This window comes from Pseudorasbora parva, chromosome 9 (genome assembly GCF_024679245.1).
Source record: "Pseudorasbora parva isolate DD20220531a chromosome 9, ASM2467924v1, whole genome shotgun sequence".
Lineage (NCBI taxonomy): Eukaryota > Metazoa > Chordata > Actinopteri > Cypriniformes > Gobionidae > Pseudorasbora > Pseudorasbora parva.
Window position 1 is genome coordinate 28,017,325 of NC_090180.1, and position 25,994 is coordinate 28,043,318.

Sequence of the window (25,994 nt, forward strand, 5' to 3'; positions counted from 1 at the left end):
ATGGTTGTGTGTCTTCTCTGCACGGTCTCTGATCTCTATGTGCCAGTGACTGTCTGTGTGTGTGTGAATGCGCTTCAATGAAGCCGTACAGTAATGAAGCAAATGATGTCATAGCTTAATGTATGCTGGCCCCAATCCGCCCAGACCCATATGCACTGCATACCCTGCATACCCAGGAGCTTTTTTTTAAACCTTGGGGGGAAAAAATTGAAGTACTTTCCATCCATCCAAAACATTTACGTACACAGCCTCAACCACATAATGTCTTTCCAGTGAAATGCCAATGTCCTGAGAGTAGTGCCTCTGATTTCCTATTACCAACTCACACCCAAAAGAAACCACATTTACTTCTCAAACTGGCCTGTCTTTGAAAAGCAGAAGTAGGATCTCTATCAATGCACTCTCTGTTCCATCAGTGAAGCTTAAAGGGATAGTTCACCTTAAAATAAAAATGTCATCATTTACTCACCCTGGTATTGTTCTAATGCCATATGTCACTAATGCCGGAGCAAAAAAGGAGAAATTAAGAAATGATCACAAAAGTATCACAGATTGGTCCGATGCAAGATATGTCATATATTCCAAGTGTTCAGTTCAGGGGGTATACGGTTTTGGTGGGGGGAAAAAACAAACAAATGTAATGTATTATTTATTTAATGAACCTGACCTTGGCCGTTGGCCCTCTGTGCTGCCGTTCGGTCTTGCCCAGAAAAGGCAAACAAATTGTGAGAAACGATATGAAGATTATAAAAACACTTTGTTTTTTAGTTTGTTTTTCACCAAACCCTATTATCGAATGCCACCAGAACACTTGGAATATATGACTATATGAATACATTACATTTTAATTCTGGTCGCCATTCACTGCCATTATATGGACGAGAATAAGCGGGATTTTGTTTTCAATTCTCCTTTTGTGGTTTGAAAGAAAGAATGACATACTCTATTAGAACAACACTAGGGTGAGTAAATGACTTTCTGCGAGGGAACGCCCTCCGGCTTCTAGTATGAATGAATCGTACATTACATGACAGTGTTCACTAAACCATCTCATGATTACACTTCGCAGAGCTGGACCAAGGCAGGAATTTGTAGTTAAAGGGATAGTTCACCCAAAAATGAAAATTAGCCCATGATGTACTCCCCCCACAAGTCATCTGAGATGTATATGACATTCTTCTTTCAGAAAGACACAATTGGAGTTATATTATATATAACATTTCTGGCTTTTCCAAGCTTTATAATGGCAGTGAAAGGTTGTTTCGAAACAGAAATCCTCTTTAAAAATTCTCCTTTTAGACTTCTAATTTCAGACCGCATTTTTGCTCCATCCTCTGCACTTCTGTGTTGGTCAATATGCATGTTTCATTGGTTCAAGGGTCAGGTGTTACTCTTTTGCTATAAATCAATCCGTACGACGGTCCGCCAGAAAACGTATAAAGTTTTAAATATTGATGTTTTTCTTACACAAATGCACCACTTCACTTCAGAAGGCCTTTATTATTATTCAAGTTACAAAGAAAGTGTTACGCCGCTTGCATTTCAAAACACTTATGCCACGTACGACGTCATCGTTGCCCCAGTTCCGCTTTGTTGAGGTGAGCTATCCCTTTAAGAGAGATAAGTGCTGCATTATAGGACATTCACACAGGACATGGAATAAGACAGAAACTTTCATACTGACGAGCACCACTGATTTTCTTCAGAAAATATAAACACCTTTAAAAGAGGAAATTATGATAAAATGCTGATGAAACAATCCTTTTCTTTAGAATAAAAAGAAACTATTTCGCTTCACCAACCTGCCATCAAAATCTCTCCTGAACCACTTCAACAGTCTGAAATACATTCCACGCATTAGCTGTGCCTCGCTGCACACATGCTAGAGACAGCATCACAGCTGAGACTGTGGCCGTTTCTCAACATGCATCTTTGTGTATTCATTAAACATCCCCATCCACCAAAGTTCAACTCTCCAATACACAAGAAAACAAGCACAGAGGACCCTACAATTATCTAGATGTGTTTTTGATATCAGGGATGCATCGAATGTGGACTTTCGAATCAATAGAAATCCCAGAAGTCTTTGGGTGCGTTTACATGCACGTTCTTAAGCCACTTATGCCTAATAAGCCGACAATGAACATGGTCATGTAAACGCGGTAACCCGTTTTCTTTTATCGGAGTAACGCCGTAAGCATAAACCGGTCAGTACAGGTAGTTTTTTGCCTCTTACCTCGATTTTGCGCTGCATGTAAACACATTAACCTGCTTTCTGTCGGCTTATTGACAAAAACGCAAACTAAGAGCAGATGTAAATGCATCCAGACAGAGCGAGCTAGCATTTTGCATGAAACAAGGACATATATCACAAACGCAGACTCTTTTAAGACCCAGAAAATTGAAACTGTTTTCTCATCTCATGCAGTAGAAGTAGAAGAGGTTCAGTCAAAATGCTGCATAACTGCATTAAGGGATAATATGAGCCGTGAATCTCCCGCTGACACGGCGCACGCTTTATTTAACACCACATCTGACGTAACATTTGAAAAACTCGGACATTATTATGGACATTATTATGTTTGACATCACTACAAGGAAATAACCCGGTTAATTAATAAAGTCATGTAAACGCGGTTTACTTGCATTGTCAGTTTACTGGTTTGCATGTAAACGGGGAAAACTGATTATTTCAATAAGCTGATATTTGTGATTTATCAGCTGACTTGTGTGCATGTAAATGCACCCATTGTGGGCAGAAGCCTGTCACTCTTAAAAAAAAAAGTTCTATATAGAACCTTAAAAGATTCTATTGGTGCTACGTATTTGGAACTCCTAAAAGGTTCTATATAGAACCCTATTTAAGTGCAAAAAGGGTTCTTTCTTGTCATTATAGAAACTTTTTTTAGCATAAAAGGTTCTTTGGAGTTGAGTAAAGAACCCTATAGTTCTATATAGAAGCTTAATAAATGCTAAAAAGGTTCTATAATGACAAGAAAGAACCCTTTTGGCACTTAAAAGGGTTCTATATAGAATCTTCCAAATATTGTAGCGCGGATAGAACCTTTTAGAACAGTTCAGAACAGTTTTAAAACTGTTTAGAAAAGATAGTACAGTCTATCGATCCCTCCATGGTGTGGCCCCCACATATCTATCTGAACTTCTCCACCATCACATCCCTTCGAGAGCACTACGGTCAGCTGACCAACTGCTGTTGGAAGTGCCCAGGTCCAGGCTAAAATCCAAGGGGGACAGAGCTTTTGCAGTAGCAGCCCCCAGACTCTGGAACTGCCTCCCACTCCACATCCGTGCAGCCCAGTCTCTACAAATTTTTAAGTCTCTTTTGAAAACGTACCTCTTTTCTCTAGCCTTTGATTAGTATCTCTTTTTAAGTGCCAGCATATAGTGACCCCTGGCCTCTATTCAAATGTTCTTTTACATTATTTTAACTCCTGCAGTTGTTGCCGTTTCCATTTTTTTATATATTATAATTATTATTTCTTCTTTGCCTTTCTTTGCTTACTGCACTTAGCATTTTATTGTGAAGCACTTTGGTGTGGCTCAGCCACCTGTAAATGTGCTATAGAAATAAAATTGACTTTGACTTTTAATGTTCTATATAGAACCCTTTCTTCAAAGAGTGCAAGTTTTAGACTTCTTTTGTTCTTAAGAAATGTTGACGGCTGATGAGAGTAAACATTGTTTGTTTTGTCTGGCATAATTTTAATAAAGCAATAAAGACATGGAAAAAGTCATTTTTATTGATATATGTAACACCGACTGAAGCAAGAATTTGCAGGTCTTCACGAGAAACTCAGTTTTTCTTTGCATTGTGGAAATTAAGAAACAGCCTTACACTCATCACTCTTTACCTCTACTTAGGCAAGCACCAACAAAACCACAGAAGGGAGTTTCTCTAGTAATTACGTGACATAAAGCATGAGAAAGCCCGGAAGTCTTTAAACAGTTAACACAACCTCAGGGCGAAAAAACTAATCTGCTAGTGAGAGGTAAAGGAAGTGCCATGCTTTGTCAGTATGACGAATTTATAACGTTTTAGTTTCGTTTTACAACCTAATTATCGACAGGACACTACAGTACAAACTGGAGCTTTTATAGTAATAATTAAATAAAACTCAAACTGTAAGGCTGGAACAAAGTCAATTAAACTACTAATCCAGATCTGATGTGTGGTATAGGCCTGGACTAAAGAGTATAAGGAGAAAGACCTTTTGAGCTACAGAAGAGTATCTAGTTGACCCCATACTCAGCAGTCTTCTTTACACAGTTTAACATGCCAGCAACACCAATACAGATGCAAGACAGATGACTTTTGCTGATCTGGTAAATAAATGTATGTCTGTGTGACTAAACTTTCTCAATGAAACATCTTAACTGAATAGGCAATGGCTAATTCTACCAGCTTGTTCCAAAACTACAAAGGCCCCGATATACTCAAAGAGAAGTTCTAATGTCTGAAAGCTGTGCAGAGACAAAATTTGGAAAAAAGCAAACTTTATTTTCCTCTTCCATTTTTCCTGTTGTCAGGAGTAGCTCATGCACGTGCCATGTGTCAAAAATGGAACAGGCCTTTATTTTGTATACTGTATCCAGTGCAAATAGCATCCTTGAAAATGTTTTGATGCAAACTGCATCCAAGTAGACAGTTGTCAGCTATTAAAAGATTAAACATCAGTGGGCATGTCCAATGGTACAATGTGTATAAGTATACATCGATGACTTGCTCTATAAGCAGACAGGCATATGCAAATGAGCATAATATTTACCTATTTACAACTATGGAGGAGAGTGGAGCGATGCGAGATGTAGTTTTTACCATCCAGAGATATCTGGAACTCACAAATCATCTTCACAGATGAGGAAAAATTAGGGCTGTGCCAAGAATCTTGCGATACGATACGTATACATGGGTCACGATACGATATATTGCGATATTGTATCAAAAAAATGTTTTTTTTTTCAAAAGATTAATTTAAAAGAATAAAGAACACAACCATATGCATAAAACATGACAAATAACTGTTTTATTTAATTAGTACAGTATAATTTATATTACTATTTTGTGCAAGTAAAGTGACTGCAGGATTCTTTGTGTACATGTTTTAAAGGTTCACAGTATAGCAGTGTTGCAGTATTGATACTGTAAAGCTGTTTTCTTTAAAGCTACACTGTGTAACTTTTTTTGTTTATTCTTAGCTAAAAACACTTAGTTCTTTCAAAAATATTTGTGCTCATTAATGTATATTTACTTCTTTCACGTAATAAAGTATTCTCGTAAGTTTATAATATGCCATTGAAAATACATAGGGGTGAGGGGTTTGAATGCTGGTTGCCATGTTGGCCCTCCATCTTGAAAGTACATTAGAAAAATGAGTCCACACTTCAGCTCTGTAAACCGCGGGAGCGGAAAAATTCTATCGTCTTGTGAGGTTTGCTAATGCTAATGCACACACACACACACATTCAACGTGCGCTTTTCTGGCTCCGCATGCGTCAGATACGTTCTGAGATAACACTGCCAATTAGCGGTTGGGTTGTATACAGTCTGTGGTTTAATTCGAACAGAAACCCACAAATCTTGGATGTAAATACATATATATATATAAATATCGATACAGTGTTTTTGAGAATCGATACAGTATCGCCAAACACAATATCGCGATACTCACATGTATCAATATTTTCTTACACCCCTAGGGAAAATCAATTAGTTTTTGTTTTACCTGTATGTTTGGCCACACTACTTGATGCCATCGTAATTAATTAGCTGCAAGGAACGTGAAATGTAATGCTATATTAGCCTGTTACTGATATATGACTATTTGTCAAATGATTTGGTGGGTTAATGCTGCTGTTTTATGTGTTTATGGCTAGGGCTGTGACTAGGCCTGTGACGCTATCAAATTTTCATGTTGCAATTAATTAATAAAGCTTTTATCATGGTATATGGTACTATCACGATACTGAAATAAGTTATTACAGGTTTAATAACTTTCTTATAACAAAAATAGCTGAACATATAAATAAAATAAAGCAATGCACAAAAATGTTTAAAGTGGTACTTCAGCACTGGGAAGATGAATCTGTATTTAAACTGGGTTATCAATGTAGTAGAAATGTGAAATTATTTTTGAATTTGGTGCCTTCTAGACTGAGAAAAGACGGAAAATGTATTTTTGTCTCATGGGGATGAAAGACTACAATTCCCAGAATGCTTCGCTGCCCTGTGAGGCCATTCCCAAACCCACAACTACTGGATTACTGTGATTGAATTAGAGAACAGACACTACAATTAAATACTGAACGTGTCTGTTCAAAAAAACGATCGAGTCACCGCATGAGTCTCACAGCAGTAACGCTGTAGTCAGATTACATTTAACGTCATAAATGAGCTAATGAGCTCTCGTGATGAGAGCTGAGGTAATCGCGACCACATTCGCGGCATACATTCACAACGCGTGTTCAATAGCTCCCTCTGCAGGCTGTAGTCTTTAGCCTCTGGCCAAAAATTCCAAAGATGGCGCAAATATTGTCAATTTGCGTTAGGGCTGGGCGATATGGCCAAAATTTCATATCCCGATATAGCTCATTTGATATCCCGATAACGATATACATAACGATATAGCAACCTTTCTATTAATTCAGTTTATGAATAGTCTATACAAAATTGCAATGTGGAAATGCAGTTTGAAATGATATACAAAACAAATAAAGGTAGTATGGACTACATTTTTATTTTATTTAGAACCTTTTTTTAAAGCAAGACTGTTAGTAAAGTTAACACCTGCCTAGGGATGTTAACTGATGACCGTTAGACCGATGGTTGACCGTATCAACGTTAACCGATCAAAGTTGTCGGTTAAAATAAATAAAAAAGTGATCTCTAAATTAGGCTATTATAGACAGTGGACTAAACGCTACTACAGTTGGCCGTCTCATTCCAAAATCTTTTTGTGTGATTGAACATATCCCTCGCACTCAATTTTTCATAACTCGCCTGTTTGTACTTAATAAACCAATAAAAACATTTGGCGCGAGGTCACAGCGTTTGGGTTTGCGCGCTCACAAGGTTTGCAAAAAGTAAACACTCGAGGTTAGAGCCGGGGCAGACGACAGTATGAAGCGTGCATTTCGCTTAAGATGGGCTTACATTTGGAAATATATTACATCTTCATTTCAGTGGTAACACATAAGGTGTTGATCGTCTTTCTTTATTATTGTTAGCAGTAACGTTAAGTTACCTCAAACTAAAGCGCCGTCTCTTCGGAGCTGTCATTTTCTTAAATGAGCCGCGGCAATGATTCAAATGAGCTTCTAAGGCTGGACAAACGCCTTTATTTTCAACGCGATCACCTTGTACCCAAACCATTTCGAAACTAATGAGCCATTTGTCCTCTGATTACAAACAAGCTCCTCTGCGGCGCGTTTGCGGGACTCGTGTTTCGCGCTGTGGGGGATTTTAAAAAAGTGACGTAAGTGGAAGGGAGGCTGCAGCGCGAGTGTGTGTGTGAGTGAGAGAGCGAGAGAGAGACAGAGGGAGCGCGTTTATGTATTGCATGGGCATGCCGTGGCGTGAGGTGCATCTTGACGTAAAATTCTGCCATAAACGCCTTATCGTGGCGTAAGCGATAGAGCCTTATATAAAACGATAGACATTTTCTATCGTCCAGACGATATATTTCGTCATATCGCCCAGCCCTAATTTGCGTCACGGGAGGAATTTTTCCAGAAATAAAATGCATAAATCTTTTGTCTCAGGGGGAAATGGGGGGTGGGGGGGGGAGCACAATCATTTGATTATACTCCAGGGTTTCTACTGATACAAAGCCATATGCTAATCGCTGAAGTAACCCTTTAACTAACATTAGCAAAAAGCAAATAGCTACATTTTTACAGAAGTTTATTACTCTTTGATAACATTAGTTAAAAAAAGCAACTGTTAGTTAATGTTACAAATCCTTGTTTTTATATATTTTATATATTATTAATATTCCCTGATATTCCCCTTTCACATGCCATTACAAAGCTATCAGGAATAATCATTGCTCTTCATTTCGTCTGAAAAGCAAGAGATGAGAGGCTGTAACTCTAAACACTGCAGACGGAATAAACATCTCACACTGCTCTGGAGGCATGATGAGAAGCACATACTGGATGTGCCCGAGAATCAAAATCGTTAAGACACATCCAACGGTCCATTTGGTTAGTGTGACATACTACGTATTACAGGAAGGAGGGGGATGCTCCAACAAAAGTTTCATTTTTGCAAATGACTCACACTTTGCTTGTTTGGGATCAAGTCCTGCTATTCATGAATCACATTTTTTTTGTAACATTTTATGGAAATGTGTGCCTCGAACCACAAGAAAATACATGGACCATAAAGCATTGCACTGTAACACACACATACACTTGGAGCCACCCTGTGGTCCAAGACAAGAGGTTTTTTGATTAGCTGGGAATTTCGTTAAGAGGTGGGATGGGTGGCCACAGAGTGCTGAAGGGAGGGGTGAGCATTTATCAATGGCAAAAACAACACTCTCGTGTTCAGAGGCCTGGAAGCTTGTCTTCAAAGATCATTACTATTCATCCTCAACCTATATAAAGCCAGCGATCACATCACTTCACAAGACTCGGATTAAACCGTTCTATTCAAATGGATTTGTTTTACAACACCTCCTTTTTGGATCTTTTAAGTTTAGGTGACCTGGAATATAAATGGAGAGACAGAAACCACCCAGGTTTTATTTTAAAAATTCTAATTTGTGTTTCAAATATTAAAAGTCTTACGCGTTTAGGAATAAGATCAGGGTGAGTAAATTATGACTGAATTTTCATTTTGGGGGGGAGAAATTTCCCTTTAAATGTTAATCAGACAACAAAGAGAGAGAAAATCACTCACTGTTCTTAAATGAATTCAACTTTTGAATATTTTATAAGAATCACTGTGCATTTAACACAGACTATGCATTGTTTTGTGTAAACTTGCAAATACTTTTAACAGCCTTAAATCAGCAGCACCATTTTTGTTTTTTATAGTCACCTATAGTTGGCATGATTGTCAATTGCTCTTTTTTACTGTTACAGTGAATGTTCCCTTACAAAAATATGCATGCTTATTTTATCTCCTTCTGTATTTTAGATTAAACAACCAGCATATCCTGAAGATTCCTGAAGGCTAACCCTTACTCAGGACTTCCTGCATGTGTAAATGAACTGTGAGATGTATTGAAGACATGCTTTCAGTTCACAGATGAGTTGAGACGTATCCTCCTTTTAATGAATTCATTTATTTTAGTTCAACAAAGACAAAAGCTCATTGAGAGTGAAAGCTCGTGGACGCCTGTTCCATTCCTTTTTGCGATATTTAAAACTGATCAGCCGATAGAGTAGAGAGTTTTATGTAGACAAGTCTTTTTTTTAAAGTAATTAAGTAAGCGAAATCACATTGTTTCAATGTAAAGGTGATAATTCCATTAGAACCAATTTGATTATATCCAGCAAAAAATCAGCACAATCACAAACGTGAAAAAGTCACATGCCTCCAAGCAACACGCTGGTGTCTGCTTCCTGATTAATGACTCAATGACTCATTCATAAAGACTCACACTCACACTTGCTTTGTTCCTGAATGAATTAGCCACATCGGTTGAATTAATGAATCAATGACTATGTTTACATGTGTACCAATGCAACTAATTTAATAAATCAGAATACGGTCTTAATCGAAGTAAGATGTTTACATGATGCGAGCAGAACTCTTCACTCCAGATTACATGTTATTTTCATTATTCTGTTATTCACTAAAAAGGTTCAGCACACAGTCATGCATGTTACCAGCCATTGCTTTAATCTACTCGCATCAAATTCAAAATATATTTTTATGGACGTACTGGATATTATTTGCCGCAGTGATGAATATCGCAGTGCCAGGTTTGCCTACACATTCTTCACGCCGTCTGAATAAAGATACAGAGCAGAGACTTTGTGTTGACAGTAACGTGCTTTTTAGCTTTTTTCATATTTAGGTCAACCTTGTCCTGTTTTTGTTTAGTCAAGCCAAGTATTAGTCAACTAAATGTCTGAGCAATGAAAACGTAGTCACATTTTCATCATGCTGCAATGATAAACCTGATTATTTTTGTTGTCATTTGAGAAATGGATTTTCACATTTCATTAAAATTGTAGCACTTAAACCAAGTGAATATCGACCCATATGCATGAATTATTATAGGCTATTTATCATATAGGCCTAACGGAAAAATAAAAAAACTTCTCTAAAAAAAATTGAAATTCCACATTAATGCTTTTGTCACATGATTTCAGCAGTTTGGATCGCGTGTCAAACTGCCGAACTGCTGACATCACATGACATTGGCGATCCGAATCATTGATCGATTCACTGATTCATGGCCGTTTGAATCTTTATTTGAGGAACACGGAAGAGAAGACGATGCAGAATAAAGTCGTAGTTTTTGCTATTTTTGGACCAAAATGTATTGTCGATGCTTCAAGAGATTCTAATGTCACACATGGACTACTTTGATGATGCTTTTATTCTCTTTCTGGACATGGACAAGAAAGTGTGCATAGACCCAAAAATTTTAATTCTGTCATTAATTACTCACCCTTATGCCGTATGTTGTTCCAAACTTGTAAGACCTTTGTTCATCTTCTGAACACAAACGAAGATATTTTTAATGAAAACCAAAGCTCTCTGACCCCTCCATATGTAATTACCACTTTCAAGGCCCAGAAAGGTAGTAAAGACATTGTTAAAATAGTCCATGTGACTCCAGTGGTTCAACCTTAACGTTATGAAGAGACGAGAATACTTGGGCGAAATATCCCTTTAAATATATCATTTGTTAATCAATCTAATTACCATTTTAAAAATGGTATGTTTATAACATTAATCTCATTATTTATGCAATTATAATTGCTGTGTAATTTAATACATCGGTATGGATAACAATTTAATTTGATTGGCAACAGCCCAATGGTGTCTTCTTATTCTAACTGAACATACTTTTTAATATCTGGCATTAAATATGGCCACATGCATAAACACTCCTCATTTATAGCTTTTTTAAATTGTTGTTCAAATTATCTTCTCACAACTAAAAGAGCACTTCTTGCATTATATTGTATTTAATATGACCTTTAAACTTTGACTAGGCTTAATATGTTCTATATTCATCTGTCTAGAAACCTTAAAGCAGTGGGGTTAGTCTGCTCATTGTGCAATTTGTGCAACTCCAATGAAGTTCCAGTTGATGTAATTTTTCGATTACTTGGGACCCTAACTATGACTTAAGCACTTCCCATTTTTAAAAGGAATCCCAGTGTCACAATTTTAAATTAGGTCAGAGTGCGGTGAGAAATGTTGTTGAAAATGTAATTTCTGACACATTCCTCCAGGAATGTAAAGTCAGAGGAAAATATAACATATGCTGGAAATACTGATGCCGGTCGCTCAGAGCAGCCCATCATGGCAGAGGCGGCCAGGGAAAAGAAACGGTCATGAGTTTCCCAAGCACAAAGTGGGTTTGATCGGCCAGTTGCCCTGAGGTACACGCCGTTCTAGACTCTCCTAGCATCGCAGCTTCATTAGACATGGCATATCACGAACTAACCCTGGAAAACGAAGTATCAGAGACGGATACAGGGACAGGTGAGGCGATACACATGGAAAAGAAGGGTAAGAAAGAGGTGAAAGCTTCAGATGAATAAAACAAAAGCACCTCTACTCTTTCTGTTTGCTCTTTGTGAGAGCAAACACAAGGCGTAAGCCTATACAAATGTGTAGAACTGAAAGGTATTTCAATTTATAAATCACTTGTGCCATATAACTCGCAGTCAATTTAACAGGATCTTTTTATAAACCCATCGATTTCAATCCACAGACACAGCATTACCATTTATTCACTGCTAATGAGTTTTTCATCCCCAACTTTTCCAGTAAAGGTTCCCAGGCCAGAACCCAACCCAATCTGCATAATTTTAATGTATCAATTTACGGTAACACCATTTTAACAGTGTAACCTGTAACAGTGTCCTTGTTACAGGTTACATGTAATTACCACAGTAATAACAGTAATTTATGCATAATTACATCAAACTAAACCTTAACCAAACCCTAAACCTACCCTAACCCTATAGCAAGTAGGCCTACATGTTGTTCATTAATAGTTACAATGTATAGACATTTCATTTTAAGGTGACATTATAATTATATTTGTAAGTACAGAGTAATATTAATTAATGTACTTACTATATGATTAGTGTAGGATTATGGTTTGGTTGAGGGTTAGTTGCATTTAATTATGAATAATTTACTGTTATTACTGTGGTAATTACATGTAACATATGTAACAAGGGCACTGTAAAATAAAGTGTTACCAAATAATGTGCGACCCAATTTATTTGTATGATTATCTATAATGTATTGTGGAATACAATAACTTCTTATTGTATTTTATATAGAGCAAAGGAAGACTTGCAACTATTTTATGGAATCGGGGATTCCTAATGAGGAGATTGATTTCTGCAATGTCGAGCCTGTATATATCTGTGAGGTGGAAGAATAGCTTAAAACAAACTTAGAATCACTTAATGGGTTATTCATGTTCATCCTCATCATGTGTGGCATTTATTTACTGGGAGTTTGACAAACGTAAAGGGCTCTAGAAGCCCCAGAGAGCTATAATAATTACTACTGAATAATAAAGCGTCTCAGTGGAGAAAATTATTAATATTATTGTTAACATTAACAAATAGATCCCCTATAAACCTACTGAGCAAATCAAGCTGAACAGACTCAAGTGGCATAGGTTACATCCTGTCTGGGGTCCTTTAATTTTCTTTTCAAAACTGTCCTGTGGAGGAATTCACTGCCCTATTTTCTTTTCTTTAGTGAGCCTGTATGTCTGAAACATCACTTGTATAACAAGATAAGTTGCACCAGTTTAGTGTAAGCAAGAACCATTGTAAAGTTGGCCCGGATATATGATAAGGATATTAATTTTGGCACAAATTGTTTAATTTCTCAGAATGCTTATTTCACATTTACAAACAAATGAATAGAAATTGTTTTATTAATATCCTGATCACATGGTTTGCCAACTTCCAGAGGTGCAATATTTGCACAAGATTTGATGGTATTACAGTTATTCCATACACTTTCTCCCTCACACGTGGCGCACACACACTCACTGCATGTTAAGAGTGTAAAGCCATGTGAAGATTGTTCAATGTCATTCCCCCTAGAGGATTTTCTTGTTTTGTCTGTAAAAAACAATGGGCGTCAGGCATCCACTTCTGCCCAGCCCCCGTACAAAATAAGTGATTAACTGTAATCTTTACACTAATTCGTGATCACTTCGGTCCCTTTAAAAACATATGAAACCGACGGAAACCGATCTTTTAGTCTGCTTTAATCAGCGTTCTTCATTCCGCAGCGGTGCCGAGCGAGTGCACGTCAGAAGCAGAGGACAAGGTGTTTGTATTCATCTGAGTCTCATTGGTCTGTCACCGCTCATTAATGTCAGAATATTCGAGAAAATCAGAGTAGGCACGTTTTATGTTCACAGAAGCTGCTGAGCGAAAAATGCTTTAGTTAAGTCAAGTGCGAGATATGCAAGTAGCTATACTAAACATTTCATATTTGACACAAAGTACAATGTAAAAACATGTATGTACAAAATAAGTGCATTGTATCAAATGATTAATTAAAATGTTAGTACACAGTAGTTAAGGCCACCTAATATAAAGTGGGTCCAGTGATTTAAAATGTTATAATTAGTAACCGTCAATGTGAGAGGACAAGAAACATTAACAAAGCCGTTTTCATCTAGCCTACAAATCTAGACGCACCCTAGCGGCAGCAAATCTAATCTGCCGCGATTGTAGTCTAGCAACTCTCAATAGACTTCTGAGCTGGAAAAACCAAACTCTGGTCAAGCCAATCACATCGTGTATAGAGTCGGTGGGCGGGGCTTAGCATAATGTCGGCAGAGTTGCGTGATACTTGTAAACAAAGAAGCTGGCGAACAGCGGTCTTTTGAATTGGCTTTGGCCGTTACTCTGGAAGACTTAAGCTTTTCTTTGAGAAAAGAACAAAAAATGGCACTGATATCATTCTTAAGAAAGGAAGATGTGTTTGGAGTTTTGCCGTCCGGATACAGTGAAAGTTTAATCTATCAACTAGCTCTGCTTCACGCTGCTCTGGTTGGTTGTAGCTCTATCCTATCACGTGCAGAGGGAGTTTGAAAGACAACCGTTTATCCAGCCTCTCGGATTGATCCCTGCCAATAGTGAGTTTCTAGACCAAACATCTTGATGTGGGTCTGGCTTGTCAGGCTAATTTTCATCAGATTAGGCATAAGATTATTAATGAATGGGTACATTTTGTTATTTAATATAATTGAACTTGTAGTCTTCAATAAATTACTTTTAAGGCATAAGATTAGTGATGAATGTTACTAGTAATGAATAAACTTAGTTACCTAGCTTTCCTGGTAGTCTTGGTACATTTTAGGATTAAGTGATGTAGAACAGGGGTTTTCAAACTTTATGATCCCAAGGACCCCAAATATGATGAACCTTTATAAGAGACAAATTTCCTAAAATCTATTTTTATGTAAAATATAAATAAATAAATATTTAAACTGTTAAATAGTAAGTGTGACATTATAAATACAACATATTGTTTCCAAACTTAAAATGGCTATTAATGTTGGATGTATAAACCTAAAGAAGAATAAGCAACTTTCACAATAAATGTATGTAAGCAGCTTGCATAAGAATACTGCCTTACAACCCCAGTGAGTGAGATAAAGGGGACTATGGTGAGTAAAACCCACTAAAGATACAGAGCAAATATATACAATTCTGGAATGTATACAGCAGAGAAACATTTAGAAATGTAACACATTTAGAATATTCAGTAGACTTTATTCAGCTTTTCTCTGTCTTTTTATTCCCTGAAAGTTTCTGGGGACCCCTTATAACCTTCTGGAGGACCCCTGGGGGTCCTCGGATCCGAGTTTGAAACCCCCTGATGTAGAATATGGTCATGCAGAATAAGTCACTCATATTTTATTTATAAAATATGTATTATTTTATTTTATTCAGCATTATACATAATGCTTTATACGTAGTAATAAACAGCCAATATCCTAGTAATATGAATGCTAATAAGCAACTAGTTAATAGTTAGAATTGTATCCTAAACTAAAGTGTTACCATTTTTTTAATACACTCATTGGGGGCTTAATGGTAAAAAAAACTATGGTAAGAATTTGTAATTATTTGTCAATGTTTTAAGATGCATTCATTAAAATGACAATGTATATTGCTTTTATATCTCTGCATTATCGGCCCTAAAATTGTCAAGCTGGCAATAGTAAAGCATAGACATTTCAAAATTAGAGTGTCAGTGTATTTGCGGCTTGCTAAGTTCTGCCTTATGCCGAAATTTTTGTTGTTGTTGGGCTTTTTTCCTGGTTATTATTAATGTTTTGGTTACAAAATGTACTGTATCTAGCATTTAATTGAATGTGAACTCTTGTAGCTTCTGTCTGCGCTGCCCCGTCACAGAAGAAAAAAAGGTTAAGAACATTATTTAACAGTGCTTCTGGAGAGACCCCCACCACTGCACACAGAAACGGCTTGAGGCCATTAATATTAAATGTTATTTAATAACTCAGTCCAATCGAGGTGCAAGTTCTTCCATCAGATATTTTAAACAACTAAAAATTACTTTAAATACTTTGTAACCCAGTAATGCGCTTCTCTCAACTCGTATCCACTGCAGCTCCAGTGGATCTTCAGAGGAACGTAAATCTGATTACCATCTCTGTAAGTAAACTAAACCCTTCAAACCACTCTTTTATTTGACACTAACTTGCATAATATTTGACGTAGTACATGTCCAAGTGAGCTATATTCGTAGCAGACAAATGTGGCTACAATGTAACAAAATTTGAAACATCAAGCACAAACCATCACTGAGTTACTGATGCTCAAACAAAAAGTTTTACAACCATCCCGGTTTCCCGCTGTCTCCATATATGAGGACAAGAACACATGAACTTCATCTCTAGAGCTGCTCTGAGAGTCACTTCACAAGCTTTTCATTTGAGAAAATTACCATCAAATATACACCGAAAGATCTTCACATTTAAATACAGTTCTGCAGCATCGTATTTGACAAAAAATAAAAATGAAAATCTGTAAAATAAACATACTTATACTTTAGAAGGCAACTTCTTGATTGAATAATCCTATTACATTATTTTCATAAAGAGAAAAATTGTTAAAAACATAGGACCCACTTTATTATGGGTCCTGCACACTGTGCGATTTTTCAAAATCCTTTGTGAATGTCCCTTGTCAGACTGTACGAACATGATCCCTGATGTAAGTCATGTCACACTGCAAGATTGACTGTACAATAGTGAAGGCGCGCTAAAAACGGACGCGCACAAGAAAACTCGTCCGGAGTTTTATATCACCAATGAATAACATTCGGTGACAGTGAGCTGCATTATGCCTGGTTCAGACTACACGATATTAGCCCGAATTTGGCACAATCTGTTTGACGTAAGGTGTCGTAGGGATTCGTAATCGATAATGGACATCGGGACACAAGAATCGATCGTTTCATCTCGTATAGTGTGTCATAGTATTCGCCAACCGAATCCACGCCTGCGATAGTTCATGACGTCACGACAGAAAGACTAACATGTTTAATTTTTTTTGTGGTGCTTCACCACGGGTTCTGTCAAGTGTGACGCTGACCAACCGGAGCACAGACAGTTTTCGTACACAGCTTTCAAACACGGCGAAACGCATGAGAGATGACGGAGCGGCTAACTTTAGGTTGAATTATAAAATTGAGGAAAGGTTCGTGGAGTTGTGGCAATAATTTTCCTGCCTGTGCGATGTGTCATCGATGGACTACCACAACCAAATAAGAAAAATGCTGGCGAACGATAGTTTCCTTTCAGGAACCCAGTGAGTAACGTTACTGCTAAAAGATGTTTTACAAATACGTTGTGGTGGCAAGCTTTTACTACCGGCTAATAACTAAATATTTAATATAAAAAGAACAATATTTTACCTCAAGTTCTCTTTGGAGGATTGACAGCCCATTATGTCCTCTTCCAGCAAGCCAGGAACATGTCCTTTGTTGGGGTTTTTTTATTTTAGCCAAAACACGCTGCTTCAGACATCGTTTGTTTACGCTCTTGTTTCTGAAAGTCAATGACATCACGCACGTCGTGACAACAAGCGATGATTGGTCGAGTAGCAATGTGTAGTCTGACATGTTTCTAGTCTAGGACAAGACAAGATTTTAGGAGTAAAAATCGCGTAATCTGACACAGTAACTATCGTAACAGACAAAAATATCTTGTAGTCTGAACCAGGCATTACACGCGGGACTGAAATGCTGGCTACAAAGAAATCTCTAGCTCTCGTTTTGGTCATAGTTTGTCTTGAAAGACGGAAATATTTGACTGTCATCGTAGGAGAAGTCACACTGCAGGATTGTGTGCCAAATCTTCTGACACTGCCAGAATTTCGTCTGAGGTAAAATTTGACTGCAGCGCTCATTAATCGGCTGCCGGTAAACATGTCAAACTAACGACCAAAGACGTCAGATTTTAGCCTAGGATCAGAGGAATCTTTTAGGATTTGCTAAATTTGTCTCAGACGGTCAAAATCGCACAGTGTCCACCCAGCTTTAGGTGGCCTAACTACTACTAACATCTGAATTAATCATTTGATAGAATGCAGTTATTGTGTTTGTGTACATAGTATGTTTTTACATTGTACTTGCATTTTTAAAAATACCTGCAGCTTCAATTAAAGGGGTGGTAAAACACAATTTCACTTTTCTAACTTTAGCTAGTGTGTAATGTTGCTTTTTGAGCAGAAACAACATCTGCAAAGTTACAACGCTCAAAGTTTAAAGCAAAGGGAGATATTTGCTTTTAAAGAAATCAATTTCTAAGCACTACAGCAAACGACCAGTTGGGAACTACAAACTTTTCCGTCAGACTTGCTGACATCAGCAGCTCCAATATTTACATAAACCCCTCCTTCGAGAATATTAAATAAGTGGGTGAAGCCAGTTTTTATTGCTGTGGAAAAGAGTAGGCTGGAGTGTGCTAGGCAGTTAGTGAATCACAACACAGCTGGGCCAGCTAACCAATCTGAGCCAAATGCGTATTTTTGAGGGACTGGCTTCATAGAACCAGGAAACTATCAGACTGTTTTTACAAGGAGGGACAGCGTAGTGTACAGTAAATTTAAAATGTATGAAAAATAATGCAATTTTTTTAAACCGAAGCATGAACACGTTACAGTGCACCCCGCAAACACAATCAAGCCTTCGAAAGAATGTGTTTTTAAACCCCTTTAACATTTATAATTACACTGTTGACACTTCCCTTACACCTAACCCTACCCTTAAACTTACCCATACCATCACAACTGTCCAAACTTTACCTGTATCCCACCTCAATATCAGCAAAAGTGTTTTGCAATACAATATGAACACAATAAATACATTGTACTTACTTTTTTGATGTAAAGTAGTTAAGGCCACGGTAGCCACCTAATCTTAAGTGCAACCAAAATATGAATAAAAAGGAAGTAGCCACTGTACCAAAGAGGGCACTCAGTAATGTAACACTAATTCCATATACTGCCCATGGTAAAAATGACATGAATATGACAGTGGCCAAATGGATAATGCAAACTGAAATCAAGGGTTTAAAGTTTGAACCCTCCTATCTGCATTCAATTCCCATGGACCAACCATACAGGCTACAAATGCACACTTCAGAAGATCTCACAGCTGGATTCGAATAAGTCTGCAAGGTTTGTGAAACAAAATGTTTATTAGATATTTAAAGATTTGTTTAAATAACATAAATGCGTATTTGCTGAATGCTGAAAATTAAGGCTGTTTGCCTTATTAGTAATACTATAAAACCACTGCTATAATACTTTTTCATATATATATATATATCTTTTACTTTCTTTGTTTAACAGTTTTATCCAATGACGTATTAAACAGAACTGTTAAACAGAGAACATAAATTAATGAAAACAGAGAATGGAAGTGCAGTGTGCTTAAGGCACACAAAAGAAAAAGAAAAAGTCCCTAATCAAACACATCGGCCAAACAGAAAAACGTATAAACCGACGCCAAAATAAAAATAAATAAATAAATAAATAAAGCCAATCAGTCAATATATCGGTCGACCACTATATAAAAAAATATATATATTTAACTGCCTTGCATCGTTATATAGGAAATTGTGCAGCAAAACTTATATCCAATATCACCACTCAGCATCCAACCAGCGCTAATACTTTATATACTATAAGTATTATACAAGAGACTTGTACAACACCACTATGAAAATTATTATAAAATGGCAAGTCTACGGGTAAATACAAAATATCCCCTTATCCCCTTGTCAAAAATATTGATATTTCAATACCAAAAGATCTGAAACTATTCCAATACTCATTTTCTAAGTCGATACACAGATATGAGATGCGCGTTCTCACACCCGTTTCACACATACTCCGTCTACAGTGCGTGCGGTGCGTGTTGCGTTGCGTGTTGCGTTGCGTGTTGCCCTGTAGTGCTTTCACATATGCTGCGTTTGCAGTCCGCAACTGATCCGCTGTTGCATACCACAAACACAGCATTGATTCATTAGTTTTTATTTAAAATCCAAAAGTTTTTACTGAACATGCCTCGTCAGAATTCCAATTCTCTTTGTTTACTCTTTAATAGAAGTCAGGTTACGTAGCCTACTAACCATTTAAACAACATTTTATTAAATTCATTTATTCATATTTATATACTTTAGATTTAGCTCACACAAGTGGCAAAACATTTAAACATAGTTTATAGCCTTAAATCACAAACATTTTAAATTAGAAACTTACAATAGTCTATTCAAAAACAGCCGACTCTCTTTTCCTTTCGTTTTTACACCCTTTTAAAAGAAATCCTGCAGGTCAAAAAGAACTTTGCTTTTCACCTCCAAAATACGAGTGCTGTCCATTATGGCACTTTTTTTTTTTTACCTAAATGCCAGGTAAGGTGTCGTTTTGTTGCTTTACTTGAGAAAAAAAGCCATGTGTTGACTTTGAAACAAGAGTATATTTTAAATGATATGCATCTGTGCTGAAATTACTAGATTTTCACGTCAGTTCATGTTTATTTTAATGCGAACAATGGTCTATCACTTTAATGCAGCAACGCAGCGCAGCAAAAATAGACTCGGTACGAAAACGATCCGTGCACTGCTGCAGACGCAACGCACCTGGAACGGACTGACGGACCGCATCCGCCTGCAGTGTGAAAGCTGTCATCCGTTAACATGGGTACTGAAAAAAATACGCACCGCACACGCACTGCAGACGGAGTATGTGTGAAACGGGCGTCACACTCTCTTCTCTCCGACAGAAAATTGATACACACCAAAAATTTGCACTCACACCAAAAGCACACACACCACTGAGCTATACAAGCTTTATGCGCACATAAAGCAGCCTCTCAAGACAGCTTGCAAATACCACATTTAGTTATTTTTGGGTGAGCTTAATTGGTCGAACAGACAAAGGTACACTGTAAAAAATAAATAATGGCTCCAATTGAAAAGTTTCTAATCTAAATTTGTGAATTGATGTAATTTAATTAACAGAAATTCCATTCGGCCAACTGAAAAATTTAGATGTGATCAGTCACTTGAAAATTTTCAATTCGAGACCTGATTTGTTTTTTTTTTGTTTTTTACAGTGTGCGTATCTTGACGAGTATTCTGGTAAATGCAGTCAGTTTTGAAATGTAAACTTGAGAAAGAAATTGCATGTTATGTAACTATATCTTGTATTTGTGCAAACACTCTTAAAGTGACAGTAGTCTAATACATTTAATGCAGTCTGTCATGTTAATCAAAGACCAAAAGACAAACATAAAATGACTGAATAACTTTTGTAACTTTAATTAAAAGCATTAATCTGTATGGTTTTTTTTTGTTTATAATGAAGACCACCCAGTGTTATTTTACATTCGATTCTGTAGAATTTCTTACATGAATACTACTGCCATTTATTTCTTTATTCTATTGTATTTATGTGTGCTATCATTTGCATCATTTGAGTGTTTACTCGTCTTTTGTGAAAATTTAGTTCAAAGGTTAAAATAAAGTATCGCGTGTGTGTAAGTTAATATCCAACAAAATTACTAAAATTATCAAAACAATATGAGACAATTATAAAAATCTTCTATGTGGCAGTTTTCCCATGGTGCCAAAAATGGAATGGAATATTGATATTTTCCAAGGTATCGTATTACAATGTTTCTGATTAAGTGGACTTGCATGTGGCTTACATGTTAAATAGCACTACAACATGTCTACAACTTGAGGTATTTGATAAAACCATCCAATTAATTCTATTCCAAAACAATGCATTATATTATAATAATAATAACAACAATAATAATAACAATAATAATAACTTTTGACCAATGACAAAAGGTGAACAAACTGTTTAGATTGGTAATTTGGTTAATCAGCTAACCTACATCCCTGTAGTGACTACAGTATACAGTACTTCAACTGGCTTTAACTGCCTTATTGCTTTTATAATATGGTTACATTAAGCCATTAATTTAAAAAATGAAAATAAGTAATAGCCTTTAATTAATATAGCCTTCTTGTAGCTCCAATAGCTGCATAAACAGCAGAATGAATTGAAAATATGCAAGTTACTATAAAGGGGGTCGCACACCAGACGCGAAGCTTAGCGCAGCGTCGCGCCTCAGGTACCTCACACTGGACGCGCAAATTATATTCGCGCAAGCTCAGTTTTGCATCGACTTCTGACAGAAGAGCTGCACGTGGGGTGTATCTTGTAGCACAGGGTGAAATCAGTAATAATTTGAGGGAAATATAATATTAATTTAATATAAAACCTTGAAATGGAAAATTGGAGATTTTAGGGCTGTTACATTGTATTATCCAATCAAAAGCCAGAAATTAATCTGTTTCATAAACAAACACACGTGTAATTGATCAACCCAAAAGGTTGTGAATGGCTGCAGTCATATATAAATGCATTTATATCCACACACATACTCAATTTATTGCAGTCTGATTCAATGCATCATTTTTTTTTTACTGTGAAATCCTGTGACCTGTATAACTGCAGTGGTTGTCAAAGCCTGTGAGTCTCAAGACTACATAGAGAGAGTGCATATGATGAATGTCATTGATGTCACTATTACAAATAGAAGCTCTCAGTGAGAATGCTTTTAATGCAAGGTGAAATTTAATTATATAACTTGAGGAAGAAAAAAATGAAAATATGTGTGCCTGCATATGCAATGGTCAACTCACGGGAGTCCGGAGAGCTTAAACTCTCGAGAGAAAAAAATGCTCAAATGCAAGAAATCACTGATATAATAAACTCGATTTTACAAATTGCACATTTCATGACAGGTAAGAGTACAAGAGCAGATCAAGTTTAAGTATATTGAAAAATCTGAGAATAAATATGGGTGATGAGGCCTAGTGGTTAGGTTATCAAGAGGTTGCAAGTTCAACCATGCAAAAGCATGAACTATCACTTTCCCTCCTTTAACAAGAAACCTAACTTGCTGGTTTCTGGGGCCAGTGGTCCTGTAATGGTTGTTAGCATACCCCTAAATGAAATGGGTAACTTTGAAATGGCAAATATGTAATACAGTAATTAATTTAGACTGAAGGTAGTTAACATTACAAAAAAGTTCTTAGAAATCAGTAAGAAACTAAACAAATTATTATTAAAATTTAAATTCATCCTCACAAAATGTGACTTGAACTCAAGTACAGGCTGGCGCGTGCATTGCGTGTCCAATGTCATAAAACATGTTTGGGTTTTTTTCTGCAGACTTGCAGCGTATACATCGCTATTATTGTACTGTACTGTATAGTATGCATGACTGATTTATATCAGATTGTGCTGATCTTAGTAGCAATTAACCAAAAATATCCATTCCAAAAGCAATATTCAAGTTCTAATAAATGTGATCAACTTACCAGCAGACAGTCTGTGTTGATCTCCGATTTGGGATCCTTCAGCATAGCATCGATCTTCTCGAAGCGAGCTGTCAAACTTTCTCCAGCAGACATGTTCATAACTGGATTTTATTCAGACGTGTGGAAGAGATGTGAGTTTACTGGCTAAGGTTAGCAAATTAACTCGCCAACTTCCTCTGCCCTCACAAAGCAACAAGCACTGGTTTGATCAAAGCGACGTTTTGTGTCTTACTGTCTTATTATCACTCTCGTTGAAACGTATACAACACCGAGAGATGACGAAAAGCCACATTTTCAAAAACAAAACCACAACAAGACACGGTGTCGGATTAGTCCATGACAACTTGGCAAACACAAAAGCAGCAGCAACAGATTACACTGCGCTAAGCTAATTTAGCTTCAGGAGATATGTGGGGAACAAGCTCTTTTAAAACACACAGACAGATCATATCCAGGCAGAAAGAAGCGATAAAATAAATGTTGCAGAGTTAGCATGCGGCCACATGAAATTAAGTTTCTCCAGGCCTCTGTCCATAAATGCTCGCCAGGCCAAACGAGTCTGACAGCTGCAAAGTGAGAAGTGGCAAGAAAAACTTCGCCTTACAAATTTCGCTCAGTTAAAACAAGATCCTGGTTAAAACGCTCCTTTACGACTCTTCTGCAATGAATATCTCCTAGTCCGCACGCCGGCTTTTACTTTTCCAACACGTATGTAATCCGTTATGCTGTAACTATATGGATAGATCAAGCTTTAATCGATGTTATTATTCAAAAAAAAAAAAAAAACACTGGGTGCCCGATTTTCTCCCACTGCCTGACCAACATGTCCGCCTTCCTGTTGAAACACCCCGGAGAGTCAACTTCGAAACCTCTCCAACAGCGCATGTGCAGAAGCTCGCTCGCTCGCTCGCTCTCTCTCTCTCTCTCTCTCTCTCTCTCTCGCTCGCTCTCTCTCTCTCTCTCTCTCTCTCTCTCTCTCTCTCTCTCTCTCTCTCTCTCTCTACACGAGTACAATGGCGGGTCGCATTGTAGTAGTATATCCGCTTGCAGAACGGCAGAGCCATCAGTTTTAGGGCAGCAGCTCCAGGCCACTCTCTACAATAGGCCTGCCTACCTACAATATTTAAAAACGTCACCTTTCAATTCGTACGTGCATAATGTATCATGATGCCTATAATGAATTTTTTTTTTAAACATAGTAATCATGTTTAATGTTAAAGGAGTGGTTAACTTTAAAATAAAAATTACCCCATCATTTGGCTACTCACCCTCAAGCTAGAGGTATGTGACATTCTTCTTTCTGATGAACACAATCAGAGTTATATTAATAAATATCCTCAAGCTTCCACGCTATATAATCGGAGTGAGTCTGAAACTAAAAAAGTGCATCCATCCATCCATTATAAAAGTAATTCACACGGCTCTGGGGGGGCCGGGGGCTAATAAAGGCCTTCTAAAGTAAATCATGTATGTAATCCAGAAATAAAATATCTAGCTTCCTCCAGACCACCTTCATTATTCAACTTGTGCAGAAAGTGTAACGAATCTCGCAATTCAAAACACACTACTTCCAACGTCATAAGTATAGACTAAAATAAGTAACTTTTAAATCGACTACGCATCGATTTAAGGGAGAAATAGTAACCGTTGAACCCTTAACGCATGGTTATTGACGAATGCAGAAGCGCAGAGGATAGCAAAACAAAATCGAATGATGGCTGAAGTTAGTTATTTTAGTCTATAAAGTTTTAAATATGCACTGTAAAAAATTAATTAGAAAAAAGTTACCTGGATGCCTTAAAATTTTGAGTTCATTGAAATTAAAAATTTGAGTTAATACAATGAACATTTTTTGAGATTCGACAACCTTTATTATAATATAATTAAAAGATTTTGTAAGCATATTGGGTAATTGTGTATGTTTTATTTCTGATGACGCAGTGAAACATGCCAAATAGTGCTATTTTCACGATTTATCACATTTTTTATGTGATTCAGATAAAATAATATTTTATTATTAATTAATATTATTATTAATATTTTAATATTTTGAGTTTCTATTTATTAAACAAATGTCCTTCATTGTATCAACTCAAATTTTTAATTTCAATAAACTCAATATTTTAAGGCAACCAGGTTTTTTACTTTTTTAAGTTAAACCAACGAAAAACAACTCTCTCTTTTTTACAGTGTGGATATTTTTCTTACACAAACTTTTATGGACTTTTAGCCAGGACTTTTTTTTTAATATAATTCCGATTTTATTTTATTTTTCTGTAAGAGGAATGTCATATACACTTAGAAAGACCTAAGGGTGAGTAAATCATTGGGCTAATTTTCAATTTGGGGTGAACTAACCCTTTTACCAATTTTAAAACTGTGGGAAACCACAGATATAAGGACTTTATAATCCTCCCAATGGACAACACTTGAAGATTCGTCCTGACCGCAAGGCCACACACCTGTTGATTGTAGTAACAGACTCACAAGACCAAACGTGACTTGAGAAGAAAAACAAATGGAGGAAGATCAGCGTCATCAGCTGCTTCTCCTGACGTAGGTTTTGTTAAACAAAGGAGAAAATAGATGATGGGTGATATTCTTTCTCAATATTCCACTTTCATGGCATGTTTATGGCTGCCAAGTTTTAGACAACATCTGGTTGATGAAGCTTGCTCGTTCTCATTGGCTATCCTATCGCTTGTATCACATCAGAGGCCCCTCGATCAAGAGTCGGAAATATCAAACATGTTTGACATTTAAGATTTGGGATTGTATGGGCTTGAGGATTTTTTTGGACAAAAAGTTGTTTGCTTGGTACAAAACAAATGATCTACGGGTCTGAAAACACCCTAA

General features: G+C 36.8%; 1 protein-coding gene across 2 annotated transcripts in view; it reads right to left on the minus strand.

Annotated features, from left to right (window-relative positions):
* Positions 1 to 23,997, minus strand: part of rock1 (Rho-associated, coiled-coil containing protein kinase 1) — a 106,259-nt gene extending 82,262 nt beyond the window's left edge. For both annotated transcript variants that reach the window (XM_067452156.1, XM_067452154.1), the window contains exon 1: positions 23,139 to 23,997. In XM_067452156.1, coding sequence (XP_067308257.1) covers positions 23,139 to 23,237 — 99 coding nt within the window. In that variant the 5' untranslated portion in view covers positions 23,238 to 23,997. The remainder of the gene's footprint in view (positions 1 to 23,138) is intronic.
* Between the last annotated feature and the right edge of the window lie 1,997 nt (positions 23,998 to 25,994).